General features: G+C 44.9%; 1 protein-coding gene across 2 annotated transcripts in view; it reads left to right on the top strand.

Moving 5' to 3' along the window:
• The window catches only part of SERPINE3 (serpin family E member 3), a 32,070-nt gene that overhangs the window by 3,540 nt on the left and 6,925 nt on the right, over positions 1–21,605 (top strand). For both annotated transcript variants that reach the window (XM_036831473.1, XM_036831472.1), the window contains exons 3-6: positions 2,852–3,085; positions 4,926–5,138; positions 7,092–7,290; positions 13,969–14,069. In XM_036831473.1, coding sequence (XP_036687368.1) covers positions 2,852–3,085; positions 4,926–5,138; positions 7,092–7,290; positions 13,969–14,069 — 747 coding nt within the window. The remainder of the gene's footprint in view (positions 1–2,851; positions 3,086–4,925; positions 5,139–7,091; positions 7,291–13,968; positions 14,070–21,605) is intronic.

Below are 21,605 nucleotides of genomic sequence, written 5' to 3'. Positions count from 1 at the left end.
ACCAGCAGCTCTGCCAGGACCCCCACCTGCTGGTGCTAAAGCACAGCATGAGTTTCAGAACAGGCACCAGTGATATCCCCCCAAAATACCTTTGTTTTCACTGCATGAAACACACGATTTCCCAATGGTCCAAGTTCGAGGAATTTCCATTGCTTTTCCAGGTAAATTAATAAAGAACGCTTTACAGCTTTCTATTCATCACAAGAATGATGCTGGGAACAGAAGCCTCAGAGAGGGAGGTAGCCTGGCCCCTGGGAAAGAATCTTGTTTGATGACGCATATGGACTCACTTTTACAGTCATTATGTCATTTGGTCCTTATAGAAACCATATGCAATCGCTAGGCCTCCTAAAGTCCCCATTTTACAAATGAGACAAGAGGTTAATGATTTGGTAAGACTCAGCTCACCCAACAGGCAAGTGGATTCCAGTTCCAGATTTTCTGACTCCAGTCCTATGTTCTTTCCTCAATGCTTTAGCCCCACTGTCAACCACTGAGCAGTTGCAGAAACATATCTAAGCACCTTACCTTCTTGATTTTTCACCAGACTCATCCTCATCACTCTCTCAGCTCAACCAAACCCTTTGCACATCACCCGAGACTTAACCCTCCTTAATCAGCATCACAAATTGCCAACTGAGAATTTTATATACATTAATCTTACAATCCAGAACCCCTCCCTCCCGCCCCTGGATTCAGCATCACATTCAAGACGTTCAGTTCAGCTAATATATTGAGAAGGAAGGCTCTTTCCAAGCTGGTCTCTCAAATGAGTTAAAAGGCTGGTCTGTAGCGGGACTCAGGAAAATACCATTTCTTCTAGCACTCTCCTGCCACTCTGCGCCATCCCAGGGACCCTCCCTTCAGACCCTCCACACCTCCCACTACATTCCTGGTCTACTTCAGCGCCCTGGTTTCCCTCCTTCTCGCTCACCATTCTGTTAGAGCCACCCAGCCCCTCCAGCAGGAAGGACAGCTTTGTAAGAGGGGAGGAGGAGTAGAGAGGAATTGAGGCAGCAGTTTCAAGGGCTGGGGCGGAGGGGGGAGCCGTTCGTCACCACTCACGTCAGTCCCTTTTGCCCCATTACAGACAAGACCTAGGAAACGCAGCAAAACAGGAGGCTTCATGAGGCTTTCCCGAGCAGAGGTGCAGACTGTTCCCAGCCCACCTGCCCTTCACCAGAGGGTGGGAGTTGGGGGGTGACGCTGGGTAACACTGAGCAAGTTTATTAATTTGCCTGAGCCCCAGCTCCCTCATCTATACACGAGATCATAATTGCACTTAATTCACAGGGTTTTAGAAAGGGTTAACCGTGATCATGCATGTAGAGCATTTAACAGTGTGAACACCGTCAGCCTTCAGTATCTTTTATTCTGACGATGTCTGTTCATTCCAGCAGCATCTAGAAAAGCACTTCCAATGTGCTAATGGTAGGGACAAAGCAGGATCAGGTGGAGACAAGATTTCTCAAGCCTCTTGACTCTGCTAATTGGACGTGCCTGGCTAGAAGGACAGCTGGTCCTCTGGGCCAGAGAGGGTGAGAGGACAGAGAGCTCTGTGACCATCCTCTAAGGTCACGTGACACCAAGGACCACAGAAATGTCTCCGTTCTCCTCTGCAGACAGTCTACATTCTACAGGGACATGATTCCATAAGTACTTATGACCTTCCTCAGTAGAGGAACATCTGATGGGTATTTTTTTTCATTCATGGCTTTTCTCATTAAAATAAAAAGCAAACACTTGAGTAGCAGCACAGTTGTAGATTCTAAGAAGCAGCTTTGGTAGCGAAAGTTCTGTGGAGTAGAATCTGCCCACAACCCCGTTCTGCAGGCTGGTGGCTGGGGACCCTGGCCGGCGTGTATTCTGGGTGCCTGTGTCCCCAGAAGGACTCTGGCCGGCACGTCAGGGGTAAGGGGTCTGCTGCTGCCTCTTGGCCTGGCCTCTGTGACATGAAGGATGGGACATGGTGTGGACGGACCCCCAAGCCAAGACAGAGAGTCACTCTACCTGGCGCCCGGGGAGAGCCAGTAGGGGCAGGGTGGGGCAGGAATAGGGCGCAAAGCCTGGGTGTCACGGGGGAGATTTGTGGGAGCCACTGGGCCATGCCTAAGGCAAAGGGGAGGCCAGGAGTACAAGGGAAGGGCCGTGTTCCAGAGGCAGCCTGCCTGGGAAGGGGTCCTGACTGCTGGAAAAGCCCAGCCTGCACGTGTCAGGAGGATACTCAAGTGTGTCGTGACTCAGCAGCAGGCGAGAGGCCTAGCTCCAGCTCCAGATGCCCAGGGCTGGGGGAAAGAGACCCACAGTTGTGAACAATAGCATGAAAAAGAAATCCACTATTGATTATGGAGAGAAGGAAGCAATCTCCTGTGTAAGTAGTGAATAACCAGAAGTCCAGCTGCCATCAGGAAGGTGGAAACCATCGACTCTCTCAAATGCCTATTATTTCCTCAACATTCTTGCAGGTTCTCGCTGACATGAATAACGGGCTGTCTGCTGGGGCTCAGGGGGATGAGGGAATGTAGCACTGGGCTACATTTCTGACTCAAGATGTTTGGGAAGCATAGTCTCTGGGAGGTTGGTAGTGTTTTTCTATTTGACTTAATCCCAGCCTGATTTCTTTCAAATCTAGCATGGTTTCTTCCCCCTCAACTTTTAATCTGTGGATCCAGGCTAATTCCTGAGCAACTTAGCTATGACTTTACCAATTTGACTGTCTATGGTGGATGAACCGCGGGAAATAAAGAGTGGAGCCTCTGGGGTCCTATTCCCATGCAACGTGCAAGCAGAGCTGGGGCTAACTCCTCTCTTACACTCACCATTTTGATTGATCCCAACATCTTTTTTGCAGATCCAAGGGTTAGAGAGTGGCTTCGAGCTGTTTATGCCGCGCTACCCAGAGCCAGCCCTGGCTCCAAGCTGGAGCTGACCTGCACCCTCTACGTGCAAATGGGGATGCCACTCGCCCCCTGCTTCGTGGAGCAGGTCTCCCGGTGGGCCAACAGCAGCCTGGAGGCAGCCAACCTCAGGGAGCCCAATGGCACCACCATCCTGGCCAACGGATGGGCCCCCAGGCAGACCACAGGTAAAGGAAAACCGTCCACCTTGATGAGGCTAATGGCGGAGGGCTGAAGAGACAGGTCCCCCCCGTTACTCATCAGAAGCCAGACGACGGGTACTCAGGCCGCCCTCAATTGCAGCAGAAGCTTGTCCTATTGGAAGACCCTACTCTTGAGTGAAGCAAGGCTCACTTTTGGTCCCATTCTGCCCCTCCCCCACCCCCAGAGACACAGGCACAAACGCAGGCACGCGGCACACCCAGAAGGGCGCTCTTCAGAGCCTCCCACCCCCAGCCGAGCCCTGCAGGCTTTGTTCCATGCAATGCCCCCCAGATGTGTTCCCACTGAGCTCTGTTCTCATCGACAGCTAACTCCCTTCATAGCAAGATGCAGTAGGAGCCCCAAAAGCGGTATCTTGGGAATTAATTTAGCTTAAGGAAATACTTGTGTGTAATAAGATGCTTAGCCCAGTATTATCAAAGAAGACTGACAAATAACCTACCTGTCCAGCAATTAGGGATGATTCAATGAATTATAGCACCTACATATCATGCAGCTGTAATTACCATCAGAGATGACGAACATCATTAACATCTACTGAGTGCTCAGTTTATTTATCTAGCACCTTCTAAGTGCTCCGTGCCTATTAGCTCAGTTCCCCCTCACAGTAATCCTAAGAGCTAAGTGCTATTATTGTCCCCATTTTACAAACGGAGAAACTGAGGCACAGAAAATTGTGCCTCCTGCCCTGCACCCGCAGAGCCAGGATTCTAACCCAGGCAGTCTGGCTCCAGCATCCTTGATGGTTACACAGAAATAGGGAGAACGTTGAAGACCCAGTGTTTAAAAGACAGAACAAGGAATACGACGTACGTTACGAATTGAGAACAATATGGATGCCGGCAGGAGTGCAGAGTTAGAATGCCGACGTTAAGATCTTTATTGATGAGGAGGTTTCCTCTCTTTCAGTTTTCTCCAACGTTTCACAATGTCTTTCAATTTACTTAAAAACGTTTAACTCCCCGTTGCAGCTGTTGTGCTGCGGGGAGACGCAAGGCCACGGTTTGCTGCTATCAACCCCGCGGGTAGGGGTCGGAGCGGCGCCGGGGAATGGATGGTCCTCCAAGAAAGAGGGGTAGTTGGTGCCCCGAGACCGGGGCCAGGCTGCTTGGGTTCAAATCCAAGGTCTCTGTCTTGGGTAACTGGGCGGATGGTGACTTTGTAGCTCACAAGTATGTGACCTTGGACAGCCTGTCTGAGTCGTGGTGCCCCATCTTTAAAGCTGGGAATAACAATAGAACTGGCAGGAGGAGTTGGGGAGGGTTTGCTACAGCATTGAAAACAGAGCCTAGCACAGTGTGTTTAGTAAATGAATAACGAGCTGGAGCAACATGGCGCCTTGACGGGGGCGGGGTGGGGGGACGGGGGCTCCAGCCCGCTCCTCTCTCAGGTAACGCGCGGAATTTCAAGTCCGTGCCCTGGACGTTGCTGTGTAAACACAGGCTCTGCCAGGCATGAGGCCCAGCAGCATTTGGGGCCATGGGGGTGGGGGGTAGAGGCGACACCGTGCAGCGTCTCCCATCACAGCGCCCAGTCCCTCCCAGGGGTCTGTCTGAGCTGCGCAGGCCTCGCGCTTCCTGGGAACCGGTCCCAGCCGGAACACAGCCGGTACAAGCCAGAGCATCCCAAGCTGTTCGGAAAAAAATTAAAGCGTGGTCTCCAACCACAGCTCGTTGCAAACACTACAGTTCCACAGCTAAGTACCAACAAGCAAGCTACAAACCCAGTTTCGGGGATGCCTCGGCACCCGGGAGGCTGTGCACGCAGGCGCCGGCGTCACAGCGGCGCTACGCTCTCTGCTCACAGGCGAGCGCCCCGCGGGCTCCACGTGGGAGCAAGGCGGCGGCGGCGGCGGCGGCGTGGGCTCCGCACAGCTGGTGCTGGTGAGCACCGTGTCCTTCCAGAGCGCCTGGCGGCACCGATTCTCCTTCTCGGACACTCAGCTCCTGCCTTTCACCTGTGCGCGGGACGTCGTCCTCCAGGTCCCCATGATGTACCAAACGGCAGAGGTCAACTACGGTGAGCCGCGAGAGCCCGGGAGGGAGGCGGGAGGGCAGGAGGGGAGGCCAGGGCTTCGCTCTGAAAGGATGGCGCTGAGCATCCCTGTGATAGCCTCGGCTGTGCGAGGCCCACGGAGGAAGGACAGACCAGGGAGCCGGAGACTCTGAGGATAGTGAGGGAGCAGACAGGGAAGAGACACCAGATTTCATGCCTGGCCTTTCCTTCTGCGCTGAGTGAAGGGGGGAGTTAGTGTGAAACCAAGAATGTTTGGGCAAATCCCTTCCCCTGGCAGGCACTCCCGTAAAATGAACACCGGCCTCAGCGTTCGGTGCTGAGAAAGGATGGAAGGTTGAGAGTCCAGTCTAGAAGGTTCTCGAGAGCATGTCCACCTGAAAGTGCCACTGGCCTGAAATACCAGGGTTCTCTGCCTGCCCACCCTGCCCACTGTCACTCATCCCCCTCGCGGTGGAAGTACGCCAGGCTGCCCCCCAAACCAGCAGACTGGTGTGTGCTGTGGATGCTCTGGTGGGGCCCCAACGAGGCCAGGGGGGGAGGGACCCCGCTGCCCATCCCCCGCTGCCCTGCCCCCTCCACACCTCCTCTCCCGGCACCCCGCCAAACCCTGGTTTGCAGGCTCAGCTCCCTCCGGCTTGTGGGACTAATTATGTTGTTATTCACTAATTAAGCCAGCGAGACTTGAATCAGTGTTTTAGGAACTTTGGTGTTTAGAAAACCTGCTATCATCCTGGTTTGATTCCATACAGGACCCTTGTGAGTTCTCAGGGAATTTATTCATTAGTTTATTCAACCAATACTTATTAATTGAGGTCAAGTAAGATGGGAATGAAAGAACGTCTATTGAATAAGTAAAATATACCTTTACAGCGGATTGTAGTTCTTGCTCCTAACACTTTCCCGTCGCTGCTGTGACCCAGGCTGCTTGATCTGTCCGCCGGGCGTTGGCTGGCAGGCAGGCTCTGAGAGGCTCTCGCTCTCCCCAGCGTACAGTGCACGGTGGCTGGCACGTAATGGAGGCTGAGCAAATATTTATTGAACAGATACAATAAGGAGTATGAACCACGCCCCTGTCTTTCCCCACTGATCCTAAGATTTTGCCTTAGTGACCCGCCAACTCAGCTGTCCCTCGACACTAAGGCCCAGGCCTCCCGGTCCTCCCAGGGCAGGGATCAGGCCTGGAGCTCCACCGAAGACCGGGGCGCCACAGACCGCCAGGTCTCCCCAGCCCGGCTGGGTGCTGCATGTTACTTGCCCGTCTTGCCCTGTCACTGAGTCTGGCCACTGCCTCTGCATTCACCAGCAACCCTCGCCGGGTCTTCTGATCTCTGGCCGTCTGGGTCTGCTGCCACCTGCCACCGTCCCATCGCACGCTTCTGAAACCAGGCTCTGCCCAATGGCCTGGACTTGTCCTCAGCCAGCCATTGCCATCGCCCACAAGCTCCCAGCTGTCCATCCTGAGACCTACAGGGTACAAATTACAGCAGGTCAGATCCAGCCCGGACTCCTGTTTCGTTAGGCCTGTGCAGTGCTTTCGAAGTTGAGACATTTCCCGTGACATCTGGGTTTAGAGCTTTTGTCGAAAGATAGGAAAATCTGGCACAAAGAGCCTGGGTCCTGACATGGCCACAACAAGCCAGGATTGGACTGGCTGCCCCTTTAAGACAGGCTCTCCCGTGTGCCATTGTCCCCACCCTGCCCAGCCGCTGCCGGCCCTGGGACTCCAGCCCCATGAGAATATCTTAGAGATGTTCTAGGTCTTAGGAGTAGAAAAGATGGCCACAGCTCCCCACAGCCTTTGGCCTCAAACTACTCCCTGAGGGGGAGGTGGACACCGTGTTTGTTAATAAAATGCATTGTTTGCAGTTCTGTGAGCTGGCCCTTCCCAGGGTCTGGCACTGTTTGGTTCCCTGGGCTCCTGGGACAGAACTAACCCCCCATCCGCTGAATCCCCAGGCCAGTTCCAGGACCCCGCGGGCCATCAGGTAGGGGTGCTCGAGCTGCCGTACCTGGGAAGTGCGGCCAGTCTCCTCCTGGTGCTGCCGAGAGACAGAGACACCCCACTGAGCCACATTGAGCCTCACCTCACAGCCAGCATTCTCCACATCTGGACCTCCAGCCTGAAGAGAGCCAGGATGGACGTGTTCCTGCCCAGGTGAGCAGCTGCGTTGTCCTGACGGGGGGCTCTGCAGCCTGCTCCGGTCAGCCAGACCTGGAACCCAGGCGGCCTGACTCGAGGGTCTGTACAGTTACCTTGGAGGAATGTGCCCTAAGTCTTATCACATCCTAAGAGTATACAACCATCATTTCCAAAACCGAAGAGGCAAGATCGCTTATGCAGTTGAGCAAATACAGATATAATTCTGATCTGAAGGCAAATTAAAGCATACAAATTCAAGACTTTAAGTCCTTGTGCTGAAAGTTTTATTCTTTCTAAATAAAGGTGAGCCTTTCTTTAAGAAAACCCAGTGGGTACCAATACAAACCCCAATAGGTCAAAAAGTTAAATGATGGTGCTGGATTTTGCTTCTGCAAAACAAAACCTATTTGCAAACCTCATTACTTTACAATGGATTTCTCAACGAACATCTTTAAATGATAAGCTTCTCCGGTACATTTGAAATCAGAGTAAATGCATAATTAATTTGTAGACCAGCATTAAGCAAGAAAATAATCCGAGGGCTCATTTGCAGCGCGTGGATTCTTCGTGTGCCTTCCCACTGGCCGCCTTGGGCTCCTCCACTGACCAGGCTGTCAGCAGCGCTGAGCCAGAGGCCTTGGCAGTGGTCCCTCGAGGAGTTAAAAATAAGTCCAGGCACTGGAACAAAAACACACAGAGACCCAGTGAGTGAAGGGCCAAGGTCTAAAGTGGGATCCGGCATAGCGAGGGCAGAAGGTGAACTAAACTCTAAGACAAAGCCTATCTCTCCAAGCGAAATATTTAGACCCCAAATCAAAGTCCAAAGACTGGCTATTTCAACAGATCTCTCTGGCATGGAGCAGAAACAGCCCTGATCTTTCTGTTATGTTTGAGAGAAGCTCAGCAAAGGAAGAAGAGCGTTCAAGGCTAAAAGTGGAGAGAAGGTGCAGCCAGGTGCAGGAATTTGCTACAGTCTTTTTGAGCATATGAGGCAGATGGCTGGCCTTGTCCTGGAGCAGCTGATGTAAGGAAGAGGCCCCAGGGAGGTGCCTAGCTCCACTGCTAACTCTTCACTGGTGCCGAATCTGCCTTTAGAACTTGCAAACCCTTGAGGAATGATCCTAAAAAACTTTGGAGGACAGAGAAGGGACAGGAAGGCAGAGGTCATAGTAACCCAAGTATTGCTTCACACTTGACCTCATCCAGATTAAAAAAAAAAAAAAAAAAAAAATTAATCTCCCTAAGACTGCCTGCTGTCTGAGAAGGATAGGAGATTTTAGGGAAATAAAACTCCCCTTCCCTTTTAGGGCTATTTCACAAGCAAAACTAACCAAGTTTTAAAAAAACTAGCTTTAAGCCCTTTATGGAATAAAGAAAGAAGTAAAAACTATTTTAGGTCTAGATTTGGGTACAAAACTTTGGACCATGGTAGACGCAAGTCAGCTTTTGGGCAAGAATTTCCCTCTAGTTCCACAAATCATTGATTCATCACTTAGTATGACCTGCTCTAAAGTCAGCCTGCATATTTTACTTAGTAAGAGCAAAAACTTGGGCACTCTGTGGGTAGCCAGGCAAAAATTGTATGGCAATGATGTGTGCCTTCTGGTTAAACGTCACCAAGCAGTGCATCAGTAGATTCTGGATGAATTATGATATCTACCTTCCAAAGTAAACTTTTATTTTTAAAGAAATAAAATAGAATATATAAGGACTCAGTCTTCATTAGGAACATTATCAGACCAAAAGAATAATCAAGAAAACCCACAAGAAAGACTAATTATGTCAAATATATATTTGTTTAATGAGTGAAACACTTAGTTTTTAGGTCAACCAAGTGGGAAGCCAAACAATGAGCATTTTTTTTCTTATATTAGACATGATACGTGCATCTTCTTAACCCCACCAGATCTCACATATCCCAGATGAGTTTGCCCTTCCTTCAAGGAGCTGCTGATCGTCATCATGTGTAGTTTGTGCTTTTCTGAGGGTGTTTTCTTGCTTTCTTTTTAAATTGAGAGATAATTCACGTACCATAAAATCCATTCTTTTAAATGGATTTACAATTAAAGTGTACAATGCAGAGGTTTTTAGTACATTTGCAAAGTTGCACAACCATCACCACTATCTAATTCCAGAACTTCGTCATCACCTCACGAAGAGACTCCACACCCTTTAGCAGTCACTCACATCCCCCTCACCCCAGCCCTAGGCAATCTGCTTTCTCTCTCTGTGGATTTGTCTTTTCTGGACATTTCACATAAATGAAATTTTGCAATACATGGCCTTTTGTGTCTGGCTTCTTTCACTTGGCATAATGTGTCTTCAAGGTTCATTCTTGTTGTAGCCTGTGTCAGTACTTCATTCTATTTTATGGCCAAGTAATATTTCATTGTGTGGATATACTACATTTTATTTATTCATTCATCCATGTATAGACATTTAGGTGCCAAGACACTTTTTGGCTTGTTTCTGTTTTTTGGCTGCTACAAACATTCATGTGCACATTTTTGTGGCTATATATTTTCAATTATTTTGGGTATATACCCTAGGAATGGAATTACTGGGTCATGTGTTAACTCTACATTTTGAGGAACTACTAGGCAGTTTTCTAAGTGGCTGCACCATTTTACACTCCCACCAGCAATGTATGAGGGTTCCAGTTTCTGCATATTCTTGTCAACACTTGCTATTGTCCTTTTTTTTCCTAAGACCCTCTTCATGTTTAATGGGTACAGAGTTTCAGTTTGCGATGATGAGAAAGTTCTGGAGTGGATACTGGTGATGATTGGACAACAATGTGAATGTACTTAACACCACTGAATTATACACTTAACATTGTTAAAAGGGTAAATTTTATATAATGTATATTTTACCATAATTTTTTTAAAGGCCCCTCTTTATGGAGGCAAGGGAGATAGGGAAAGGGAAAAGACTGCCTTCCCAAATTGTGGATTAAAAAGTAGGGATGTTATAAAGCTTGCACTCAGGAACCATGTCGTTATTCTTAGTTATATTAGTCAGGATGCGTTCACCTCCTCTGCCCTTCAGCAATGCCCTCCTCTATGCTTTGGCCTCCTCCTCAGGCTGGGGGCAAGTCGCTGCAGCCTGGGTGACCTCACAACTGCGTGTGACAACAGCTGTAGGGGGAAGCCCCTGTCTTTTTGATTAGAGCCATTATGGCACGTGAAGTGGTCTCTCAGTCTGACTTTCATTTATATTTCCCTAAAGACTACTAATGTCAACAATCTTTTCATGTGCTTGTTGGCCATTTATATATCTTTTTTGGAGAAATATCTGTTTGAATTCTTTGTTCATTTTTAAATTGGTTATGTGTCTTTTTATTGTTGAGTTACAATCGTTCTTTCTATATTCTAGATACAAGCTCCTTATCGGATACATGATTTGTAAATATTTTCTCCCATTTTGTGGGTTGTTGTCTTTTCACTTTCATAATGGTGACCTTTGAGCACAAATGTTTTTATTTTGATGAAGTTTAATCTATTTTTGTTGTTGTTTCTTGTGGTTTTTTCTGGTGTCATACCTAAGAAACCACTGCTTAACCAAGGTCACATAGATCTATGTCTATGTTTTCTCTAAGAGTTTTCTAGTTTTCACTCTTATATTTAGGTCTTTGATCCATTTTGAATTAATTTTGGGTATGGGATGAAGTAGAGGTCCAACATCATCCTTTGCATGTGGCTCTCCAGTTGTTTCAGAGCCATTTATCGAAAAGTCTATTCTTTCTTCCCATTGAATTTTCTTGGCGCCCTTGTCAAAATCAATTGGCCATAAGTGTATAGGTTTATTTCTAGACTTTCAATTTTATTCCATAGGCACAAATATCTATACTTTTGCCAGTACCACACACACTCTTGACTGATTACTATAGCTTTTTAATATGTTTAGAAATCAGCAAGTGTGAGTCCTTCAACTTTTTCTTTTTTAAGATTGTTTTGGCTATTCTGGGTCCCATGCATTTCCATATGAATTTTAGGATCAGCTTATCAGTTTCTGCCAGATAAACAGCTAGAATTTGGTAAGGATTTTGTTGAATCTATAGATTAATTTGGGGAATAATTGCTTTATAACAACATTAGGAGTTTCAACCCATGAACACAAGATGTGTTTCATTTTATTTAGATTTTCTTTAGTTTTTTCCAACAATGTTTTGTAGTTTTCAGTGTACAAGTCTTGCACTTCTTTCATTAAATTTATTTCTAAGTATTTTATTCCTTTTTGATGCTATTGTAAATGGGATTTCATTTTCAGATTGTTCATTGCTAGTATAAAGAAACACAGTTGATTTTTGTATCTTGATCTTGTAACCTGCCACTTTGATGAACTCACCTATTAGTTCTAATAGTTTTTTCTGTGTGTGTGTGTGTGTGTGTATTCCTTAGGATTTTCTATATACAAGACCAAGTCATCTGTGAATAGATATACATTTACTTCTTTCTTCTGATTCTGTATGCATTTGCTTTCTTCTTCTTGCATAATCGCCCTGCACACCCTTCAGTACAGTGTTAAATAGAAGTGGTGAACATCCTTATCTTGTTCCTGATCTAGGGGGAAAGCATTCAGTCTTTCACCGTTAAGGATGATGCTAGCTGTGGGAGTTTTATAAATGCCCATTTTGAGGTTGAAGAAGTTCCCTTCTATCCCAAGTTTGTTGAGTGGTTTTTGATTTTATGAAAGAATTCTAGATTTTGTCAAATGCTTTTTCTGCATCTCTTGAAATGATCACGTGGCCCTTGTCCATTATTTCATTAATATGGTGTTTTACCTTGATTGATTTTCATATGTTGAACCCACCTTGCATTTCTGGGATAAATCCCACTTGCTCATGGGGGATTTATATGTTGCTGGATTCAATTTGCTAGTATTTTGTTGAGGATTTTTACGTCTATATTCATAAAGGACACTGGTCTGTCGTTTTCTTGTGATATCCTTGTCTGGTTTTGGTAAAGGGTATTTTTTTTAACTCAAGATATTTTTGTAGCATTTCTTCTGGACTGCCCTTCGTAGCCATGCAAAAAACAAATCACTGTCGTCTTTCATAGTCATACCTCGCTTTTACTGTTGTCTTTAGGTACTAAAAATGATATTACCCAGTTTTATCACCTACCATAACCTCCATACTTGGCTTCAAATGTGCCTTGGCTCTTTCTCAATATCACTGCAAAACAATAAAACCACAGTGGTAACAATAAAGTGCATGAGCTTCACTGGGCGTTGTTCTGAGGACTTTACAAGGACTGTTTCATTTAATCTTCACAAAGCTAAGAACTAAGCACTAGTATTAGGCTCATTTCACAAGCAAGGAAACTGAGGCAAAGAGAGGCAAAGTAACTTGCCCTGGGTCCCTCAGGTAGTAAGAGGCTGAGCCAGCTCTCAGACCCCGGCACTGGATTCCCAAGTTCATGTTCTTAACCACTGTGTTTCAGCATTGAGAGTTCTCAAAAGAATGCAGTTTAAGGAAGAAAATTTCAGAAAAGGTGATCCAAAATTTTTTTGAGAACTATCAGCATACTTAGAGAAAGCTTGTGCCTTTTTTTGAAACTACTGAACAGATTCAAAACACACATATATGAGAAAATCTGATTCCTTTGTTTAAAATATTGGTTACATTGTCTTGTATGGCAGTGAAGAACTTTGATATTGTGCAGTATTTTTATTCTCCTGCAAGTTCCACATGGTTTATGGAAATGACCATCTAAATTCCATTTTGAACTTTTTTATTCTCAAAGAAAAATAATGTCAGCCGTAGGTTTAAAGGCTCCTTCAACGTTAAAGTTTTAAATGCCTTGCCCTTGAAGAAACATGAGGAAGTTGGCATGCTGATTCTTCCCGCTCTCGGGACTTGCTAGGAAAACCAAAGACCCACGTTGCACACAGCAAACATGAAAATATGTTGTATCAAAGATGAACACATTAAATGAGACACTCTATCAATTGGCAGTTAGTCAACAACTTCTTTTCTGCACCTACTGTGTGAGAAGCCACCCGGGATGCGAGGTAGTGAAGTGTAGACGCCAAGAGCACAGGCTCCGTGCTCAGCCTCATCTGAGTTGAGCTCCACCACGTACTCAGGATGTCCTCTTGGGCTGGCTTCTTAAACTCTTTAAGCCTCAGTTTTCTCATCTGTAAAATGAGGATAATAATAACATAGTTACGTGAAGATGAAATGAGAGAACGCACATAAAGTACTTGTTGTAGTGCCTAGCACATGATAAGCACTCATTAAATATTAATTATTATGAGGAACTAAAAACTGACCAGGCCTCTCTTCTCAAATAGTTTACAGTATCATAAATAACAGTAACAGGAAGCAGAATGTTCTATACATCAGAAGAGTAGAACAAACAAAGTGTTTAAAGGGGCCTTAAGAACTGACCATTACAAAACAGCTGGGGAAGAGGAGGGGTAACAATTGAACTGAGCTTAGAGGAAAGGTCTCAAGGGAGACCTGGAAAAAACAGCAGAAGCAAAGGTCCAGAGCTGGGAGAGAGTGCTGTGTGGTCAGATTAGTCAGGGGGTCGGGGGTCTGGGAAGGAGCAATGACAGATGAAGCTGGAAATGAGCCTGGAGATCCCTGACTTTCAGGTGAGGGGGTTTGGTTGTCATGTGATGTGTATGAAAGTCCACTGAGTGAGAATTTTAAGTGAAAGTTGATGGTTTGTTTTTGTTTTTTAGGTTTAGGATCCAAAATCATTTCAACTTGAAAAACATTTTATATTCCTGGGGAGTTACCGATCTCTTCGACCCACTCAAAGCTAACTTGAAAGGAATTTCAGGTAACACCAGTCCTTCTTCCAAGCTTATTAGCATTGTGTTTAGGGCAGTTTTTAATCAGTAATCATGCACTGATTAAGGGATTCTCATCTACAGAGCCTTCAGAGGTAAACAGCCAGAGTTAACATCGTTTAAAAGAATTTAAAAAGTGCTTTGCTTTATATAAGAATTTGTTGCTTCAGATAACAGATTTGGGTTGGACTTTGTTGAGGAGGGGGTGTTTCTTGAGACCACCTCTAAGCACCGTTTTCGGATGCCACCTTCAGAGTAAAGTCAGTGACCAAAGGACACAATACAACTCCCCTCCTCTGCCCGGCATGACTAGGAGATGGCAGAGACATTGGTGCAACAGAGCCCTTCGTTCTGACTTCCTGCTGTCCTGCTGGCCTCACGGTCACTCTGTTTCTACCTCCCCTCCCACCCTTCCTGTACCTCTCTGTCCTCTTCTAATGAGCTAACCTCGGAACTTACCCTCATCCATCCAACTTCCTTTCTTCAAATTACTCATCCATCTACAATCTTGCCTTAAAATGTCCTCCCTCCCAGAGTCTATATTCAATTTCTTGGCTTGCAGTAGACAAGCTACTCCTAATCAATAGGATCTGTATTCACGTATGGTTTGACAGACTTACATCTAATGTTACAAGAGAGTGGAATGCCAGAACCTTATCTTCCAGAATCCTCTCAGGAGACCACTGGCTAAACTATTGCCAACTCCAAAGGCTCAGGTTCATTTCTGCTCTGGATGGTAAATTATCTATACGAAGATGACACTGGAGCAGGCATAGCCATTGGTCTTGATATTTTCCTTGCCTGATGAGCTTGTGAAATCTCTGTTTTGAATGCTAGAACCTCACAGCACAGATAAGTTTTCTAAAGGCTTGCTCAGATTTCTTTAAGCAATCACAGAAAAACATGGGAGTTTTGTCCACAAGAGAAGTCTCAGCTTGGGCATTAGATGTGACCAGTTAGATGGCACATCAAATAAAACACAGGAGGAAGGATCTATTCTAGATTGTTTATAATCCACCAGCTCTGAACTCATTGCCGAAACAAGCAAAGAGATAAGCAAGGTGATAGTCCAGTTTGGGTACAGTGCCCCAACAATGCTTGGCACACAGTGGATATCCAGTAAATACTGTTGACTTCGTTGAATGACTCTACCAGAAATTTTGCCTGGTGACACAGACATAATCTAGCACTGCCAGGAAAAGAGGAAGATTAGAGCAAAAGGATGAGAAGCAAGGAAAGAGCAAGGGATGAAGAACTTGAGTGCACTCTGTCTTTAATAACCTGCAGAATCCAATCACAGTATCTTTTTGTGGCTCTGGAGCTCAGCTATGGCATTCCTGTTTTGATCATCCTAGTTCAAAACTTTGGGGCCGTTCCGACCTTTTCTTCCACACCACTACATTCAAGTAATCACTGTGACTCACTGCTTCTTCCTGGTTCTCAAACCTCTCTGCCTTTATGTCTTAGAAGTGCATCCTAAAATGCAGTCAGTTCTGTGTCCTCAAACAGGACTGAGCTCAACCCACATCGTGCAGCTCCCCTACTGGTAAAGACTTCTGAGGCCCATAGCTCCTTTGATAAGATCTAACAAGCAGCCTAGCTTTAAAAAGAACCTTTTAAAATACCTAAAAAAAAAAAAAAAAAAAAAAAAAATACCTAACCTCTTGTTTTATAATGCAATTAAAGCCTACTTATATTTGCTCCAATCAGCAGAAATATAGGCTCATGGATCTGGCTTGTTAAATAATCATCAAGCAGTTACCATGCGCTAAGTGGGAAGCTTGCATGCATGTTTCCTACAGATAAAACACCTCTACCTTACAGTCTTCTCCCATAAAGTTTTGTTCCTCTAATGCAGGGGTCACCATATGATGGCCCACCACCTCTTTTTATAAATAAAGTTTTATTGAAACGCAGCCACTCCCATTCATTTACAAATCATCCGTGGTTGCTTTCCTGCTATAATGGCAGAATTGAGATGTTGCAACAGACGCCACATGGTCTGCAATGGCTAAAATATTTAATATCTGGCCTTTTACAGATAGAGTTTGCCAACTAAAATATTGCTTTCCAATGCTGTTCTTTAAACATAATCAAAAGATGAGTCACTTCTGTGCCCGAGTAAGCTGTTGACTTAATTCTGGAGACATGGCCACTGAATCTCTCTAACAAATCGTCGTATCATGCCTGAATGGGGTATCCACCACCCACCTCACATCTTACTTGCGGAAATGAAATTCTTTATCATATAGCAAAGCATCAGCAGAGAGCTCGTCAGAGAGTAAATGATCAGAAAATGCCGGCCTCCCATCTTACAATTAACAAAGGGTTGCAAACAGTTTTGTGCTATTGATGGAAACTAAACAACCACAGGGAACATTTGGCTTTTTCTTTCCATTTGGTTCCAAAGCCCAGAATCATTTTACTCAAGTTCCCCTTCTCCATTTAAAAGTCACTCATCTCTCCTTTCATGGCATCAGATCCTTTTTTGGCTGCATGAAGAACTTGCTTGATATCATTTCAAGGCCCAACTGAGACCAGGGTATAATTTTCCTCCCAGACAACCTTGACACTACATGTTATGAAGCTTTTAAGAATAATTCCAGTTTCACTTACACTAAAGACATCAGCTAGAGATACCCTTTTTGAGCAATCCCACTTCCTATAGGATCAGCAGGCTTTGATACCAACCCATGCTTCCTAATCCAAGAAATACTCCTTGTGCACCAACTTGAAACTTTGAAAAAACTGTCTTATTCTTGACTTTTATAAGTGAATAGTTTTCAATCTCTGCTCATGAAGAAGTGCAAGTTCCCTGTTACTATGATGTGAATGAGGAAACCACCCACAGTTGTTTGGTTGTGTACTGAAGTTAACTTATGCCATACCAGATGACTGGGCAGAGCTGCAGTAGGTCATCAAGATGGCAATACAGGTCATTCCCGACTTCAGTCCCTTTCTCAAGAAGACCAACTAGCAACTAACCATAGACAAGTCACCATTGTGGAAATACTCCCACCAGGGGGTGAGGCTGAAGCACCCCTCTGAAACACAGAGACTGAGAAGGACCACATTAGAAAGCTAAGAGGAATGGCTACACCCTGACCACATCACCCCTCCTCCAGGCTGACAAAGCACTAGGTCTATGGTTTCTCCAGTGGGAAAAGAGAGCCCAAGGTAGACATTCAATGTTGCAGAACACATCCTGGTAGGCCCTCTCAGGTCTCTGATCTCAGGGAATCAGATAAGAGATGGAGAAGAGGGGCAAAGCTTACAGCAATCGGCACTCAAACCTTAATAGACCATATTGCAGTGGCACCTGAGCAAAGACCCCAGCCAGCAGCAGTGCCCATCTGCAGAGCCAAGCCAGTGGCCCCATCTGGCCAGAGGGCTCAGTTGACAGTTCTGTGATTTGGGTCTCCAGTCAAAGGGCCATACTCCCAACCCACCCAGGCAGGAAAGCAAATTCACAGCCCAACCCAACTGCCAAGCATAGCCTCAAGTCCTGCTCATCCAGGAAGCCTGGCCAGAGAACCCAGATAGCCAGGAAGCCTATCCTACAGCTCTGCTTGGGCAAAGAGCCAAGCCAGATGGCCTGCCCAACTGTTGAGCATAGCCCCTGACACCATACAACCAGGGAGCCTGATCAGTGACTCTGGACGGCCTTGGAGCCCAACCTATGGTACAACCAAGCCAGATCCCGGCCTGTCACTGCACCTGGCACAGAGCCCAGCCAACAGCACCACCCAGTTGGAAAATACAGCCTGAGACCCCACCTGACCAGGAATGATTGCAGAGCCCAGCCCATAACTGCCCAATCATGGTATCCAATCAGTGCACCATCCTGCCAGGGAACACAGCCTGCAACCTCACCCAACCAGAGGTGATTACAGAGCTAGTGGCCCAACCCAACCATAAAACATAGCCAGAAGCCCCACCTGAACAGGGAGCCCCCACAGTGGCCCCACTTGAACGCACAGTCCAGCCAGCAGACCCACCCAACCAAGTAACCCAGCCAGCAGCAACCCCTGCAACCTCAGAGCATATGCAGTAGCCTTGCTCAAACAGAGACCCTGATAGAGAGCCTTACTTGCCCATGACTGCTACCAGCTGACTGGTGAAGGTCTTTCCCTGCCAAAGCAAACCTGTGAAGTCTGGAAGAGGAGACTGCTTACTTAAATACATAGATATTAATGCAAGGAATGAAGGATCATGAAGAATCAGAAAAACATGAAACCACCAAAAGAAATAAATAAAACTCCAATAACTACCCTAAAAAAATGGAGATCTGTTAACTATCTAACAAAGAACTCTGAGTAATCCTCTTAAAGAAGTTCAGTAAACTACAAGAATGCACAGACAAACAAAATTAGGAAAACAGTGCACAAATAAGTAACAAGTTCAGCAAAGAAATAGAAACCATCAAAAAAAACAAAACAGAAATCCTAAAGCGTAAGAATATAATGACTGCACTGAAGATTAAGAGAGCTTCAACAGACTTGACCAAGCAGAGGAAAAAAAATCGGTGAACTAGAAGATAAGTCATTTGAAATTATCTAGTCAGAGGAGCAAAAAGAACAAAAGAGTGAAGAAAGCCTATGGGAGCTGGGGACATCCATCAAAAGAAACAATATATATATTATGGGAATCCCAGGAGGAGAAGAGAAAGAGAAAGGGATAGAAAGTCTATTTAAAACAATATTGGCTGAAAACTTCCCAAACTTGGAAACATAAATAAATGGGCATCCAGATTCATGAGGGCCCAATGACCCCAAATAGGTTGAACATGAAAAGGGCTACACTAAAACACATTATAATTAAATTGCCAAAAGTCAAAGACAAAAGAATTTTGAAAGCAGCGAGAGAGAAGAAACAAGTTACATACAAGGGAACCCCCATAAGACAATCAGTGGGTTTCTCAACAGAAACTTTGCAGGCCAGGAGAGAGTGGGATGACACATTCAAAATATTGAAAGAAAAAACTGTTAACCAAGAATACTACACTGGGGCTTCCCCAGTGGCGCAGTGGTTGAGAATCTGCCTGCTAATGCAGGGGACACGGGTTCGAGCCCTGGTCTGGGAAGATCCCACATGCCGCGGAGCAACTGGGCCCGTGAGCCACAATTACTGAGCCTGCACGTCTGGAGCCTGTGCTCCGCAACAAGAGAGGCCGTGATAGTGAGAGGCCTGCGTGCTGCGATGAAGAGTGGCCCCCGCTTGCCACAACTAGAGAAAGCCCTCGCACAGAAACGAAGACCCAACACAGCCAAAAAAAAAAAAAAAAAAAGAATACTATACCGGCAAAACTGTCCTTCACATATGGAGAGACAAAGACTTTCCCAAGCAAACAAAAGCTGAGGGACTTCATCACCAATAGACCTGCCTTACAAGATATGCTAAAGGACATTCTTCCAGGTAAAATAAAAGAATGCCAATTAACATTGTAAAATGTATGAATGTGTAAAAATCACTGGTAATAGTAAATATATCATCAAAATCAGATTCTCTAATATTGTAATGGTGGTATATAATTAGTTAGAACTAACCAATAAGTTCAGTAAAGTTGTAGCATACAAAGTCAACATACAAATGTGAGTTGTGTTTTTTATACACTAACAATGAACTATCTGAAAAAGAGACAAAATAATCCCATTTACAATTGCATCAAAAACAGTAAAGTACGTAGGAATTTAACCAAGGGAATGAAAAATCTCTACACTGAAAACTACAACACATTGATGAAAGAAATTGAAGAAGATACAAATAAATGAAAAGACATCCTGTGTTCATGGATTGGAAGAATTAATGTTGTTAAAATGTCTATACTACCCAGACCAATCCTCAGATTCAATGCAATCCCTATCAAAATTCCAGTGTTTTTCACAGAAACAGAAAAAAACAATCCTAAAATTTGTATGGAACCACAAAAGACCCAGAATAGCCAAAGTAATCCTGAGAAAGAACAAAGATGAAGGTGTCACACGTCCTGATTTCAAACTATATTACAAAGCTATAATAATTGAAACAGTACGGTACTGGCATAAAAACAGACAAACAAATGGACCAGAATTGAGACCCCAGAAATAAACCCATGCATATGGAGTCAACTAATATTTGACAGGGAAGCCAAGAATACTCAGTGGGGAAAAGATAGTCTCTTCAGTAAATGGTGTTAGGAAAACAGGATATTCACATGCAAAAGAATGAAACTGGACCCCTATCTTACACCACTCACAAAAATTAACTCAAAATGGATTAAAGACTTAACTGTCTGAAACCATAAAACTCCTAGAAGAAAACATAGTGGAAAACTCCTTGAAATTGGTCTTGGCAATTATTTTTTGGATATGACACCAAAAGCACAAACACCAAAAGCAAAAGTAAACAAGTGAAACTACATCAAACTAAAAGCTTCTTCACAGCAAAAGAAATAACTCACAAAATGAAAAGACAACTTATTGAATGGGAGAAAATACTTGCAAACTACATATCTGTTAAGGGGTTAATATCCAAAATGTCTAAGGAACTCATACAACTCAATAGCAAATCATCATCATCATCCAATTTAAAAATGGGTAGAGGATCTGAATAGACATTTTTCCAAAAAGACACCCAAATGGCCAACAGGTACATGAAAATGTGCTCAACGTCGCTAATCATCAGGGAAATGCACATCAAAACAATGAGATATCACCTCACATCTGTGAGAACGGCTGTTATCAAAAAGATAAGAAATAGCAAGTGTTGGGAATTCCCTGGTGGTCCAGTGGTTAGGACTCCACACTTTCACTGTTGAGGGCGCAGGTTCGATCCCTGGTCGGGGAACTTAAGATCCCACAAGTTGTGTGGCACAGCCAAAAAGAAAAAAAATAGCAAGTGTTGGTAAGGACGTGGAGAAAAGGGATCCCTTGTGCACTGTTGGTAGGAATGTAAATTGGTGCAGCCACTATGGAAAATAGTCAGATAGAACTACCATATGATCCAGCAATTTCACGTCTGGGTATATATCCAAAGGAAATTAAATCACGGTGTCACAGAGATATCTGCACCCTGATGTTCACGGTAGCATTATTTATAACAGCCAAGACATGGAAAAAAGCTAAGTGTCTATCAACAGATGAATGGATAAAGGAGTTGCAGTACATACATATGCAATAGAATATTATTCGGCCATAAAAAAGAAAATCCTGCCATTTGCAACATTATAGAAAAACCCTGAGTGCATTATGGTAAGTGAATTAAGTCAGAGAGAGAAAGACAAATACCGTATGATCTCACATATATGTGTAATCTGAAAAACCTAAACTCATAGAATCAGAGTGTACAATGGTGGTTGCCAGGGTGGGGAGAATGGATGAAGGTGGTCAAAGGGTACAGATATAAGATATATTATTTATGATATATACATACATAAAATATCACATTGTACACCTTAAATGTACACAATGTTACATATGTCAATTACATCTCAACAGAGCTGGGTGGGAGGGTGGGGAGAAAGAAAGACATGAGGAGTGGGCTAGAGG

Source organism: Balaenoptera musculus, chromosome 18 (genome assembly GCF_009873245.2).
Source record: "Balaenoptera musculus isolate JJ_BM4_2016_0621 chromosome 18, mBalMus1.pri.v3, whole genome shotgun sequence".
Classification (NCBI taxonomy): Eukaryota; Metazoa; Chordata; class Mammalia; order Artiodactyla; family Balaenopteridae; genus Balaenoptera; species Balaenoptera musculus.
The sequence above is the reverse complement of the archived record's forward strand: the minus strand, read 5'-3'. Positions and strand labels throughout refer to the sequence as shown.